The sequence below is a fragment of the Amphiura filiformis genome, chromosome 6 (assembly GCF_039555335.1).
Source record: "Amphiura filiformis chromosome 6, Afil_fr2py, whole genome shotgun sequence".
NCBI classification, from domain to species: domain Eukaryota; kingdom Metazoa; phylum Echinodermata; class Ophiuroidea; order Amphilepidida; family Amphiuridae; genus Amphiura; species Amphiura filiformis.
Genome location: NC_092633.1, coordinates 74,076,117 through 74,089,098, shown reverse-complemented (window position 1 = coordinate 74,089,098; position 12,982 = coordinate 74,076,117). Strand labels below are relative to the sequence as shown.

General features: G+C 36.4%; 1 protein-coding gene across 5 annotated transcripts in view; it reads left to right on the top strand.

Moving 5' to 3' along the window:
- LOC140156016 (uncharacterized) overlaps positions 1 to 1,974 on the top strand; it is a 69,024-nt gene extending 67,050 nt beyond the window's left edge. For all 5 annotated transcript variants that reach the window (XM_072179108.1, XM_072179107.1, XM_072179106.1 and 2 more), the window contains 2 exons: positions 118 to 249; positions 1,117 to 1,974. In XM_072179108.1, coding sequence (XP_072035209.1) covers positions 118 to 249; positions 1,117 to 1,298 — 314 coding nt within the window. In that variant the 3' untranslated portion in view covers positions 1,299 to 1,974. The remainder of the gene's footprint in view (positions 1 to 117; positions 250 to 1,116) is intronic.
- The last annotated feature ends 11,008 nt before the right edge of the window (positions 1,975 to 12,982 follow it).

The window sequence follows — 12,982 nt, the reverse complement described above, 5'->3', positions numbered from 1 at the left end:
TCGACTGTCATATATCAAATCAAATCAAATCAAATCAAATCATATCTTGTATCAATAATGTATAGGCCTAAACTTAAACAATATTATTATTTTGAAGTACCAATTTCTTTTATATAGAGGACTTCTGTTATAACAATCCATGCGATGAAAAAGGAACTAGCAAATGCCTCTCAGTCATGAAAACGGAGGGCGGGGAGACACTGTGCGTGTGCAACAAAGGTTACAGAGGCAACACTTGTACTGAAAAGGGTAAGTATAGGTCTGTAACTATTTACACGTATTTGATCAGATAGCAGTCAAGTTAGCGCCATACATTCATCAGTAAGTGTGGTGCAGATTGAATTAATTGAGACCTAGATTTTTTTCTGGGTGTCAGTTTATTATATGGCAGTCTGCCCGATTGTTAATAAGCCCAATCGGCATTAGAAGTTTGCAATGCATTGTGGGACAGGTTTTGCAGTTTTGGGACACTTTGCCCTCTGACCTATTGGGAAAATTGGGTTTTTGTACGTACAAAAAATAATCTAAAATGTTTTACAAGAATGAAAACAAACCCCCAAAAACATTATTATTGAATAAATTAATTATTTAAATATTTTTAATGATAGCATTATGACAATAATACATTAATCCCAAAATAACCGGAAGTTATAATGGCGATTGGGCTTATTGTTGTTAGCCGGAGTATCCTTTTAAATAATTATACCTACTGTATTTGGTTGCGCAGTCATGACTTCATCAGCAATCTGCTGCAGTTAAATGTGATTCGATTCAGTTTGATGAGCACTAACTAGATCAACCATTTTGACTGCGCTGGTTCGATCCCAGTCATTTGTCCACCATCTCAATTAATTATATTTCAGTCCGCCCGAACTACCTCCCGCATTCTTAAGACTCAATAAGGTACAAAAAAGACTCTTTAAAAATAAAATAATATTAATTCCCACAAATCAGTTCACCTGCTAATCAGATCATTCGTACTAGCTGCAGTGAATAGAGCGCCGATTCAAGTGCACTACCGTCACTACAGATTCCTGCCACGCATCGGGATAAATTGTCATGATTGTATCGACAACGTGATTTTAAACTTGATGTATTTTTTTTTAATTTACACAGTCGGTAATGCTGGAACTGGTAAATCGACTAGCACACTGGATGACCTACCATTGGATCCCTGGTGGTTAGCACTCATTGGTCTCATCGTATTATTATTTATCATATTCATTATTATTGTAGTATGTACACAATGTTATAATAACAGTAGTGGATATGATGACGGCAAGTATTATAAGGCATAACAGTTGAATAGTTAAACCCACGTTTTGGTCAAATGTGGCTAATATAAAGGTTCAGTTATTTTACACATCCAATATTTCTTGGACGTCCAAGCATGACCATTTACCGTGACCTAGTGGTGGACGGTATCGCGATTCGACCAAAATATACCGACGGACGCTTTTTAGACTCACTGTGTTATTTGAAGGCGCACTACCAAATAACATCCCATTGAAATACATGTAATAAATACAAGAAATTATGTCCGTTTTTCTACCCAATGTGGCAAAGTTGAAAACGTTTCAACTGGATTTACTTAAAGTATAAACAATAAGACAGCTTTGTTGATACATATCTACATTCGGGTCCACTATTTTGACCATATCAACACTATGTTATGATCCTTTGAACATTGATCAATTTAATATCTCTAAATATTATTTAATCAAAACAATCATGGCTGATCATCTTGCTCACTAGTGGACATCAACTTGTTTGCAGTACCTATGTTTTATCTGAACTATGATTTACCTGTATTTTTACGTGTATTTCAATGGGAAGTTTATTTAGTGGTGTGTCCCTGCTAATACCTGGTACACATTGGGTCGGCGATATGACGCAATTATTCCGTCAGATTTTTATTTTTTGTTTCTAATTATTACGATCATGACTCTTTTGATAACAGTGGCAGCGCAAGGGGGGGGGGGCATATGTCCCCAGTCAGAACTCTTTCCCCATGTTCCCCCAGTAAAACTCCAAAATTACAAAAATGTTCAGTTTTACACCTCGGGAATGATAATAAAAGAAATGTATGAACAGGAAAATTGTCCACACAGGAAGTGTCTGACTGGCATTATTTGCGAGCGTTTTTTTTGCGAGCTTTAATTTGCGATATCGGCCACCACTAAATTATGGTATTTGGTTACGTCTAAGAATATCTTTGGCGTCTAAATTCTTAGGCGTCCAAGATTTCCTTGGTCGTTAAATGGTTGGTTGCTTGTGATTTCAGGCTCTGATTTAAGTCTACCGCGAAATTCTTGGACGTCTAAAATAACATCTTGGCAATCCATATGATTGCTTCGACGACCAAGGTTAGGCGTCATAACCTTAGGCGTCATTTGATGCTTTTGGGCATCCATAATCATGTATGGTTGACGCCATGATTAATAACATTAAAAATTGGCAAATAACAATTAAAATGGTCAAATAATAAAAAAATAGCCCTTAAGACCTATTGTTATCACAGCGTAAGTCCCCGGGCGCAAGATTTTAAACTTATAAAACATAAAGCAAAGACGAAGTTACGTCCCTGCATGACTTTTACAAAATTATTTGATACGTAGTGATATTGAGTAATGAATTGTGCTTGTTTATCCCTAGAGAATGAGCTATATATTCCGCTGTATATTTTAAGCCCGTTATAAATGAACGTAATGAAATTGCTGTACCTGTTGTTTCCCTCAAAATATAATCATCATGCTGTATGCTACACCGTGTGACTAATAGTCTGGATGGTTTATTTAAAGGGGTAAATGTTTTGCTTCACTCAAATCCTCTTTTTCTTTTAAACAAATTGAACCTAGATTAACAAACATGATCCACATCATGTACGACACGCGTATAAACCCTTTTATAATGGTATTTATGACTTTTATAAGATAATGTAGGTTGTGTTATTTAACTTATTTTTAAGGCCGGATTTATTTTTTGGGGGGCCATGGGCCAGGCCAAAATTTTGAGGCCCTCAAACTCACCGTGAGGATGGCGTGTGCACCAAAATTTTGGTTCAGGTATAGGATTGATGGATGCGGGATAAAAAATCAAATTCAGACAATTTTAGGGATCCTGGGCCTGGGGCTTTCTGGCCCAATGGCAAATCCGGCCCTGCTTATTTTGATGTTTAAAATATCCGTCGTGGAGTGTGTGTATTTTGCTGTATGGTATTAAAGGGGCTGTGCAATGATTATGAGCCCGGGTGGGTGGGTAAACGATTTTTGGCGGGCCGAGAGGGGGGAAGCGGTTTTTGGCGAGCCGTTTGGAAATTATACCCCCCGGGGGCTCATAATTATTGTACAGCCCCTAAACTGATACACACACCTCCATACTGAACAATGATAAGTGAATTGTCTTCAGTAAATCAAAACACATCTCTTGAGTAGTGTTAAGTGAATTATCTACAGTGAATCAAACTTTTTAAATCACGTAATGAAATTAATAATGAGATATGAGATAAGCTATCCTTCTACAAGCTTATGAATTCTTATTGACTTTTAGCATCGTAGCCTATTAAAGGGGTGTATGTATATAAGTAGCTCAGAGTTGAGACATTGTCAAACTGAAAACTTCACGATATAGTGCTTACACCGTTTTATATCCATATGTGTACCTGTCTATTCTTCATTTCTTGTGAACATGATGGTCGTTAAAATAAATCTTAATTTTGTATATATTATGGTAATGAACATTAACAGTACTATGAAGATTGTAATATAAGAAATATCATAAAATGCGCTGGTTGCACACTCTAATAGCTTATTTGTTATGTGTTTGAAATTTCCATTTGATTTATCGCGATACGTACCACAATACCTACCAAATGATAAAAAAAGGGGAGAACAACAGAATTCTATTAATCCATAACAATAAAAAAATATGATAATCACATTTAACATATCTGCAGCAATGATTTTGTGTTGTGGAAATTGTTGTCAGATCAATAGGATACATGTTTACATGATAAGATGTGACGCAATCTTTAAAAAAATTATGTATAATCCATAAAGGTGTTGCGCAATTTTGTGGAATTTCGCTCGAAATCGGCATGATCAAGTTTCATGCAATTCCGTTTCGTGCAATGTCAGAAACGATCTGGCGCAATCTCAGTTTTGTTTTTAATTTTCCCGCGCAAATCATGTAAACCTGGTCGTCATCTACAGGTGCAGTTCTAAGATAAATTATATTGTAAGAAATTAAAGTTTGATTAATTTTGACTAGTAACTACTAAATGAGCAGGCTAACAACGACTAATTTTGGTAACATTGTAGTATGTTGTATTAGGTCGTATTAATTAGCGTCAGTGTATTTACAAGTTTTTACTGCAATATGTGTTGTACATTATTTATCAATTAGCTCAGAGATCTTATATATTTTTGTCACATTATTTTTATATTTGCAACATGTTTATGTAATTCAAATGTAATCACGGTCCCTCACGGCAAGATTACTTTTGTTGAACACCGCATACAGACAGCCTCAAAATGATTAGTTTCAGTAAATGTCACAACCTATTTAAAATATTGCAGTTTCGGTTTTTGTATTGAATGAATGTGGTCTAGTTTCATGAAAACTGTCATAATGGCTAATAATTTTGGGGCACCCTGTAAATTTATTACTTGGTACATACAATGTATGTGGAAGATTAGACACCCCGGGAATGACACCGGGTGAACTTATATGTGTTAATCACGTGATCACACTTTAGACAAGGAAGCCTTTTGAATAATTTAAGGTTATAATGAAGGCCACCTAAAATGGCCACCTAAATCTAAAACGAAACAAAATGATCTCTCGCATTAACCCAACTGGTTCCCCAAGACTCTATGCACCCAGCATTCTGCACCCATCAACACACCATCCTTCCACTCATTCCACCCCATACGTCATCCACTCTGTATACACCTTTACCACTCAAGCACGTTGCACAAGCACAAACGTTCAAAAAAATAGAAAGTGACGTTTCCGTCAGTAAGCATGTTTAAGGTGTTTTGTAGATTCAATACTTGCCAAAATGTTACAAGTTTTATACATTTTTATGAAACTGCTCAATAAAGAAATTGTATTATGCAGAATACACAGTACTGTATCTTTTTAAATTTGCATACGAATTGTAGATTAAAATAAATTTAACAATATTAACGGATGGTTTTGTGTGATTTCTTAATGTCTCATTTTTTGCGGGACCAAATGAGAATATGTCCAAGATCCAAATAAGGTCCAATTTCTCGAAGCTTGGCCAGTGGTCAGGTTTCCTAAACAGTAGGCTAGCCCTAACGACGTGGATCTATTTTATTGATTTATGTACGATGTGAAATTGTAAGCACTGAAAAAGCCTGATAGCCAGACCGCTAGCCATGCTTCGAGGACCAGGCCCTATAAAGTTGCCGGCAGAGAAAACTCGGAATGTTGCGTCTAACGTCAGGGCAGAGATGCACTGTGATTGGCTGCTGACCTGCGCAGTGCGGTATATTTCGTCTACTTTGACAAGACCTCAGACGCAAAATTCCGAGTTTTCCCTGCTATAAAACTACATCTAAAGTGAGAAGGATTAATGATAATTCATTTGAGCGAAACTAGCTTGATATAATGCCACGTCCCGAGGTGGTTTAGTTGGGGGGACAATCATGCTTGATGTTCAGAAGGGTTAAGGTACATGGAAAAACATTGGCATGATCGGGCGGGAATTATATAAATAAACAAACTTTTTCACCGGTTCGCCGTCGCAAATGATAAAGGAGACAAGTAGAATAAGTGATCCCGCCTGAGAATCGAACCCAGGACCTCAGGTTTACGAGACCTGTGCCTTAACCACTCGGCCACGGGAGCTTCATGATTAGGCTGTTTGATATTCGAATCCATAAGCGGTCACTTAAACTTATACCCATAGTATCTAGGGCCGTAAATGCGAGAAATAAATTGCCAAATATTACATGGAAAAACAGTGGCACGATCGGTGGGAATTATATAAATAAACAAACTTTTTCACCATGTTCGCCGTCGTAAATAGCACCGGGCGTGAGCTACAACGAAATGGCTCAAAATTAGAGGGTGCCCGGGCCTCCGATGTGCTCATTGCTACGGAAGTAACTAAGGGCCACGTGAGTTCGCTTTGTAACGCAAGAAGTCAGGATCTTGTGATCACAAATGTATACTTCTTGTGTTCCTGACTTAGCCAGTTTGAAATAAAGAGATAGTAAAGATATCAAAATAAAGAAAAAGTTAAGACAACTCAGGATCTCAAGAACTCATGAAATCTGTTCAATTTTCACGGCGTTAGTAGTTTAATTGTAAGCCCATCCACTTAAGTTATCTCGAGATCCTATTTTCTTGACTGAAAGTCAAGAACTCGTGAACTCAAGCCACGCTTGAGTTCCTGACTTCCTGACTTCAAGTCAGGAACACATGATCACGAGATCCTGACTTCATGACTTTAAAGTCAGGAACTCGTGAACTCAAGCCGCGCTTGTGTTCTTGAGTTCCTGACTTCATGACCTTAAAGTCAGGAAATCGTGAACACAAGCCACAAGACTTTGAACTCAGGAACACAAGTACTGAAGCGCCGCTTGAGTTCACGACTTCCTGACTTTGAACTCAGGAACACAAGAACTCAAGCGCCGCTTGTGTTCACGACTTCCTGACTTTGCCTGAACTAGCCTGGACTAGCAGGTGGTATAGGTCACGCGACAAAGTCAGGAAGTCGCGAACACAAGCCGTGATTGAGTTCTTGTGTTCGTGACTTCCTGAGTTCAAAGTCAGGAAGTCGTGAACTCAAGCGGGTTCTTGTGTTCCTGAGTTCAAAGTCAGGAAGTCGTGAACTCAAGCGCGGCTTGTGTTCACGAGTTCCTGACTTTAAAGTCGTGAAGTCAGGATCTCAAGCGCGGCTTGTGTTCACGAGTTCCTGACTTTAAGGTCATGAAGTCAGGAACTCAAGAACACAAGCGCGGCTTGAGTTCACGAGTTCCTGACTTTAAAGTCATGAAGTCAGGATCTCGTGATCCTGTGTTCCTGACTTGAAGTCAGGAAGTCAGGAACTCAAGCGTGGCTTGAGTTCACGAGTTCTGACTTTAAGTCAAGAAAATAGGATCTCGAGATAACTAACGTGGATGGGCTTACAATTAAAATACCAACGCCGTAAAAATTGAACAGATTTCATGAGTTCTTGAGATCCTGAGTTGTCTTAACTATTTCTTTATTTTGATATCTTTACCTTCTCTTTATTTCAAACTGGCTAAGTCAGGAACACAAGAAGTCGGGATTTGTGATCACAAGATACTGACTTCTTGCGTTACAAAGCAACCCGCATGGCCCTTAGTTACTTCCGTACATTGCATATTATACCATAGCGATGTGCTCAGGGCAGGGTTGCTGCACTGAAGGTTTCTGATAGGCGGTGTCCAATGCTCTTTTTTACATGAACTGCAATTAGCAAGGTGTTAGAGATTGTCATTGAAAGACTTGACTTTACAATCGCAAGGCTTCAATCTTATTACGGATGATGTGGTTTAGTAGGAAAGATGATTTTCGCTGGGTTTAGTTTATTGGCATTCATCATGTTCATTGTCTGCGACATGTAGTATACTTTCCGCTGTAAGATTTGTAGACAACAGTTTGGAGCAGCGATACTCCTCAATTCGTCAAACGGCAAGAGTTTCTAGAATGCTGCTAAAATAAGAAAATTAATTATTAATGCTAATTTATTGCACATTCTAGGGAAGCGTGGTTACCTTATTTAAATAGCCGAGTGAGAGGGTTTTCAATGAAATATTTTTTGTGTCAAAATTGAAGCATCCTATGTATAAAAGAATATATGAATATTTACTGCAATCATCGATTCGTGATACCAAATTGTGGCACATTTGATGTCGTTTATTTGGCAGAGAATTTTATTTCAATTTTATATAGGCCAAAATATTTTTTAATTGAGCAAGAATAAGGATAGAAAAAACGTTGAAAATTCTATGTAAAAATTACATTAGACCCCACCAAAGATTACTGTTTCCTTTTTATGGTAATCTAATCTTTTATTTCCTGAAAAACAATTGGGGTCTAATGTGGATTTTTTAAATAAATGATAAAAACATCGAACGTGTATGCCAGAAAAATGGTAGACTGACTGGCCATACTTCGCAACCGACGCGATGTACTGCAGAGCACGTGGCCGAAATCAAAATCGATTTATGTGTATCATAGTACCCTCGTATTAATTGTCTGTATGCAACAATATTCAACAATATAAATAATGATAGCTCTATTATAATACACATTAATGTTTTTAGGCAAATCAAATTCCAAAATATGGTACATTTTCTGCCTTTGCTTGTCACGTGGTATTATATGTTCAAATAATAAGTTTTGAGATGGATACCAACAAGACAAGTGGCCGAGCGGTCTAAGGCGCTAGGCTCATAGAGTATCCAAAGCGGTGTACCGTGAGTTCGAACCCCGCCTCTGTCAAACTTTAAAAAAAGTAAAAATTAAAATTTTACTTTTTTAAAAATTCATATTGGGGAAATGTGACTGGGAGAATTTATGTATGGCGTGGAGTGGTGTGGAGCAGCGATAAGTAGATGGTATCGCTATTGTGTTGTAAGAAGAAGAAGATGGGGGCACGTGCCCTGGGCGCCACCCTTAGGTGGTGGGGGCGCCGAATTGACCAATTCAGCATCGATTCTGCGCCCCTCCAAGCGATGAAAGTCAGATTTTTGGCGCATTTCAGCACAAAATCATTTGAAAGATCAAGTTAAGACCGATATTCAACTTCATTATAACCAAAATTAATTAGTGGTAGACCGTATTTGTTCAAATTTTCTCACGAAATTGTTTCAAGAATGGGGGGGGCGTCAATATGTATCCTTAGCCCTGGGCGCCACACGCCCTAGCTATGCCACGGGGTCCTAGATATTTTTGTCTACTTTTTAAAAATCAATTAAAAAAAAGTATTTTTTGTGGGACATGAGAAAACATCAGACATATCGAATTGCATTCTGAATACGAAGAATGTTCTTCTGAAATCAAATAATTTTGATTAAAAAAAAAAAGTTGCGATGTACATACTCATTTTATGGCAAATGATTAAAAATTGATATTTTTGATATTTAACAGTCCGTGAAATAAATTTTATAAACCTAATGATATGTACTTAAACATGTTAAAGTGTATGTAGCTGGGATGAAATGCTGACGATCAATTGAAAATTTTAACCTTTCATATTGAAGATATACATTTTTTCCCAAAACGATTTTTTTCAATCCACCCCTTCAATACAAAAGGTCAAAATTTTCAATTTGCTGTCTTTCAAAATTCTGATTTGTACATGATTGTGTAATGTAGGCCAACTTAAGGGCTGGGGTATGAACGTTTGGACAGTATTTATTGTGGGACATTAGAGCACATCAGACATATCGATTGCATTCTGAATACGAAGAATGTCATTCTGATATCAAATAATTTTGATTTTTGAAATTCGCAATTTAATACACATTTTATGGCAAATCATTAAAATTTGATATTTTTGATATTTAACAGTACTTGTAAACTTTATAAATCTGATGATTTATACTTAAAGTGTATGTAGGTGGGATGAAAAGCCGACGATCAATTGAAAATTTTGACCTTTTGTATTGAAGATATGGATTTTTTCCCACAACACCAAAAAAATTAGGTCTTTTGGGAAAAAATCCATATCTTCAATATGAAAGGTCAAAATTTTCAATTGACCGTCGGCTTTTCCTCCTGCTACATACACTTTAAGAATATGTCATTAGATTTATATAATTTACTTCGAGGACTGTTTGTTATATATCAAAAATTTGAAAAATATCAAATTTTTATAATTTGTCATAAAATTTGTATTATATTATGATTTTCAAAAAATTAAAATTATTTGATATCAGAAAGACATGCTTCGTATTCAGAATGCAATTCGATACGTCTGAGGTGCTCTCATGTCCCATAAAAAATACTGTCGAAACGCAATAAACGCTCATTTTAGATCCCTTAAGCAAACTAAAAAGCTAACATTTTGTGGAAAAGAAATACAAATTTATATCTTATGGAAATGTATTGCTTTAACATAATCTTGAGCAACTTCTTTTATTAGGCTGTCATCGACGTCGGAAGTTTGCTGCCTATCGCAGTTGCTGTCTCCTCAAAATATTCCATGAAACGCTTACAACATTGTACCATGGTGAGGTCGCGGAATGGTAACGACATAAAATTTAGACCAGATGAATTCCTCCTAAAAGATTTGTTGTATTTGAGCCAATATTCTTTGTCAAGTCTTTTATTCATAATAGCTCATACTTTGCTGATTGGAGTACAAATAAAGAGAACAATACTGTAATGATATTATGATATTCGATCATGGTCGTCTTTATTTCAAAAGTATTCGATAAGGCCAAGTAAAAAATAAAACATGTTTCACGTCCGGGGTTTCAAAAAAAAGGAGGAAGAGGGGGCTTTTTATTTTCTATTTTTTATCGCAAAATTGGTGTAAATACCCAAATTTCGAGCTGTTTTAGCGTATACAATAATGCCTGGAAAAAGGAGGAGGCCCTTTTTTATTTGTTGTTATGAGAGTTACACCCCCTCTAATGATCACAAAACCTTACTAAAATGTTTCTTGTATCTTAACAAGGCTATAGAAAGCATCCCAACTTCCTAGACATATTTTTTGAAAAGTAAAAAAAAAAATAAAAAATAAAAATATATTTGAGGAAACCTCAAAAAAGGAAGCGGGAGGGGACGTGAAACATGTTTATTTTTTTTATTTGGCCTAATAATAATTGTCGAAACGTCTGTCACATACGCATAACCATTTGATTAGTTTGAATAGTTTAATGAAAATAATTTAATGAACAGTCCTGAAGAACATCTTCAATAATCAGAGAAGAGTATAATAATGGTAAGCGAAATAAAAGTTATGATTTAGAAGTTAAAGAGCTGCAGCACCTACGGCTAGCATCAGAAGTCACATTTAGTATGGTCATGTCATGATGATGAGAAAACTGATATTCTTGTGGCATCTAATCGCCGTTGCAATTGCTGTAACAGGTGGACAGCCAGACTGTGTGTATTTGAATACAGATTGGATTTTAATAGTCAGCCTTCATACGAATTATTAGCAGCAACAGGAGGATTCTTTACTCTAAATGTATGACCTAGTCTCTTTACTACTGGTAGTACTGTTCGAGGTAAGTAGGAAACAGGAGTCAATGTCAAGCTTAACGAAAAGGTTATGTGTTTACTAGGATGTCTGTTGATTTTGTTTGTGTATAAGAAAAGTTAAAGTGCTACGGTAACGAAACAAATTGCAACTGAGATGTGGTTTTAGAGACGGGTGTTACACATCAACTGGTATATAAAAGAGCATTCTTAGTGAGCATTACATGTTGGCAGATCAACCCTGAGAATACAAAAATGTTTTTAAAACGGTATAGTGTACGTGTTATAAAACGCGTTTTGGTTTTAACGGTTTAATAACATTTAATGTCGGGTTATGTAAAGGTTATGACATTTTATTCTTAAATGTTTTATATGAATACACAAGACAATTTTGCAAAATATTATGTCAACACTTTAGGTTTTCAAAAATGTTTTCTGAATGTTAGTAATACGTTTTTTATAAACCCGACACTTAAATAGTTTCTGCAAAACGTTTTGTGTTTGCTGGGTATCTCGTATAAATCTGTGGACATCGACAGCCTAAGAAGGAAATCGTTGTCGTACTGATGCTACCCGCAAAAAATATCTTGTATAGTGAAAGGACTGTAAAATAATATCTAATATAGTGAAATGACGTATATGCTATACCCGGATGCTATACTATATCTTGTGCAGTTGTATACTAGTAATTAGTGAAAAGGTTGTATGCAAAATCATTCTCTCTCTCTCTCCCCTCTCTCCCTTTCTCCCTCTGCTCCCTTTCCCTCCCTCTATCTCTCGCTCTCTTTATAATACTCGTCAAAGTTTGGAACGTTTTTACAAAGATCTATATCTCAGATTATTAGTGATATGTTTATATCGTGTTGCATTTCAATGGACAGGAAATTTATTCCACTTTACAATGACACCACATAATGAAACAATCACCTTTTCACGACTGCGTACACGTCTTGTGAATGTAGTGGGGTCTCAAACAGAATGTGCCAAAATGTGACAACACTCGCCCGAACAGAGCCGAATGGCCTGCTTGCACTTTTTGTTTGAGACCCCACTACATTCACAAGACATATTGTACTTAGCCGTTAAAAAGGGTGATTAATTGAAATGTGATTTCATTGTAAAGGCGAATAAATTAGCTGTCCATTGATATACAATACGATATGAACATGTCACAAATAATATGAGATATAGATGCTTGAAAAAAACTTTCTAAACATTTTTTGCGAGGTCTCTGCCTGTATCTACTTTTTGCTATTTTGCAATTCATGAGTATACTGGTTTTACACACAAACTCACACAAAACACAACAAAAGCACCCAAATTTGCCATGATTGGGCAACCTGTAATAATTATTTAAAGGTGAAATAAACTGAAACTGAAACAAATGTACTCAGCGCATTGATCTGTACTGAAAACCAACCCATCAATAAACCCAAATCGCTGGAAAGGCACCCCTACACCGTGGCACATCCCCGTATACCTTCAACCAGGGAGCCCCCAAAATACCCCTGTTATTGCAAGAAACATTACTAACCATACGCCATCTACAGCCGAAAAATAAATAAATAGTATATTCTGCTATTCAAGTTGTGCCTTTGTTTTTGTGACCTGACCTCTAATTGTTCAAGTTTGATGTTTACGAAAGACAATTGTAATATTTTTCACGGTTCTTAAACAGGCACCACTGGTTTTGAACAAATTTGGAACTACAATACTGTTATATTTATACGTCACATGTATTCGTAATAATTCAATACAATTCTATATA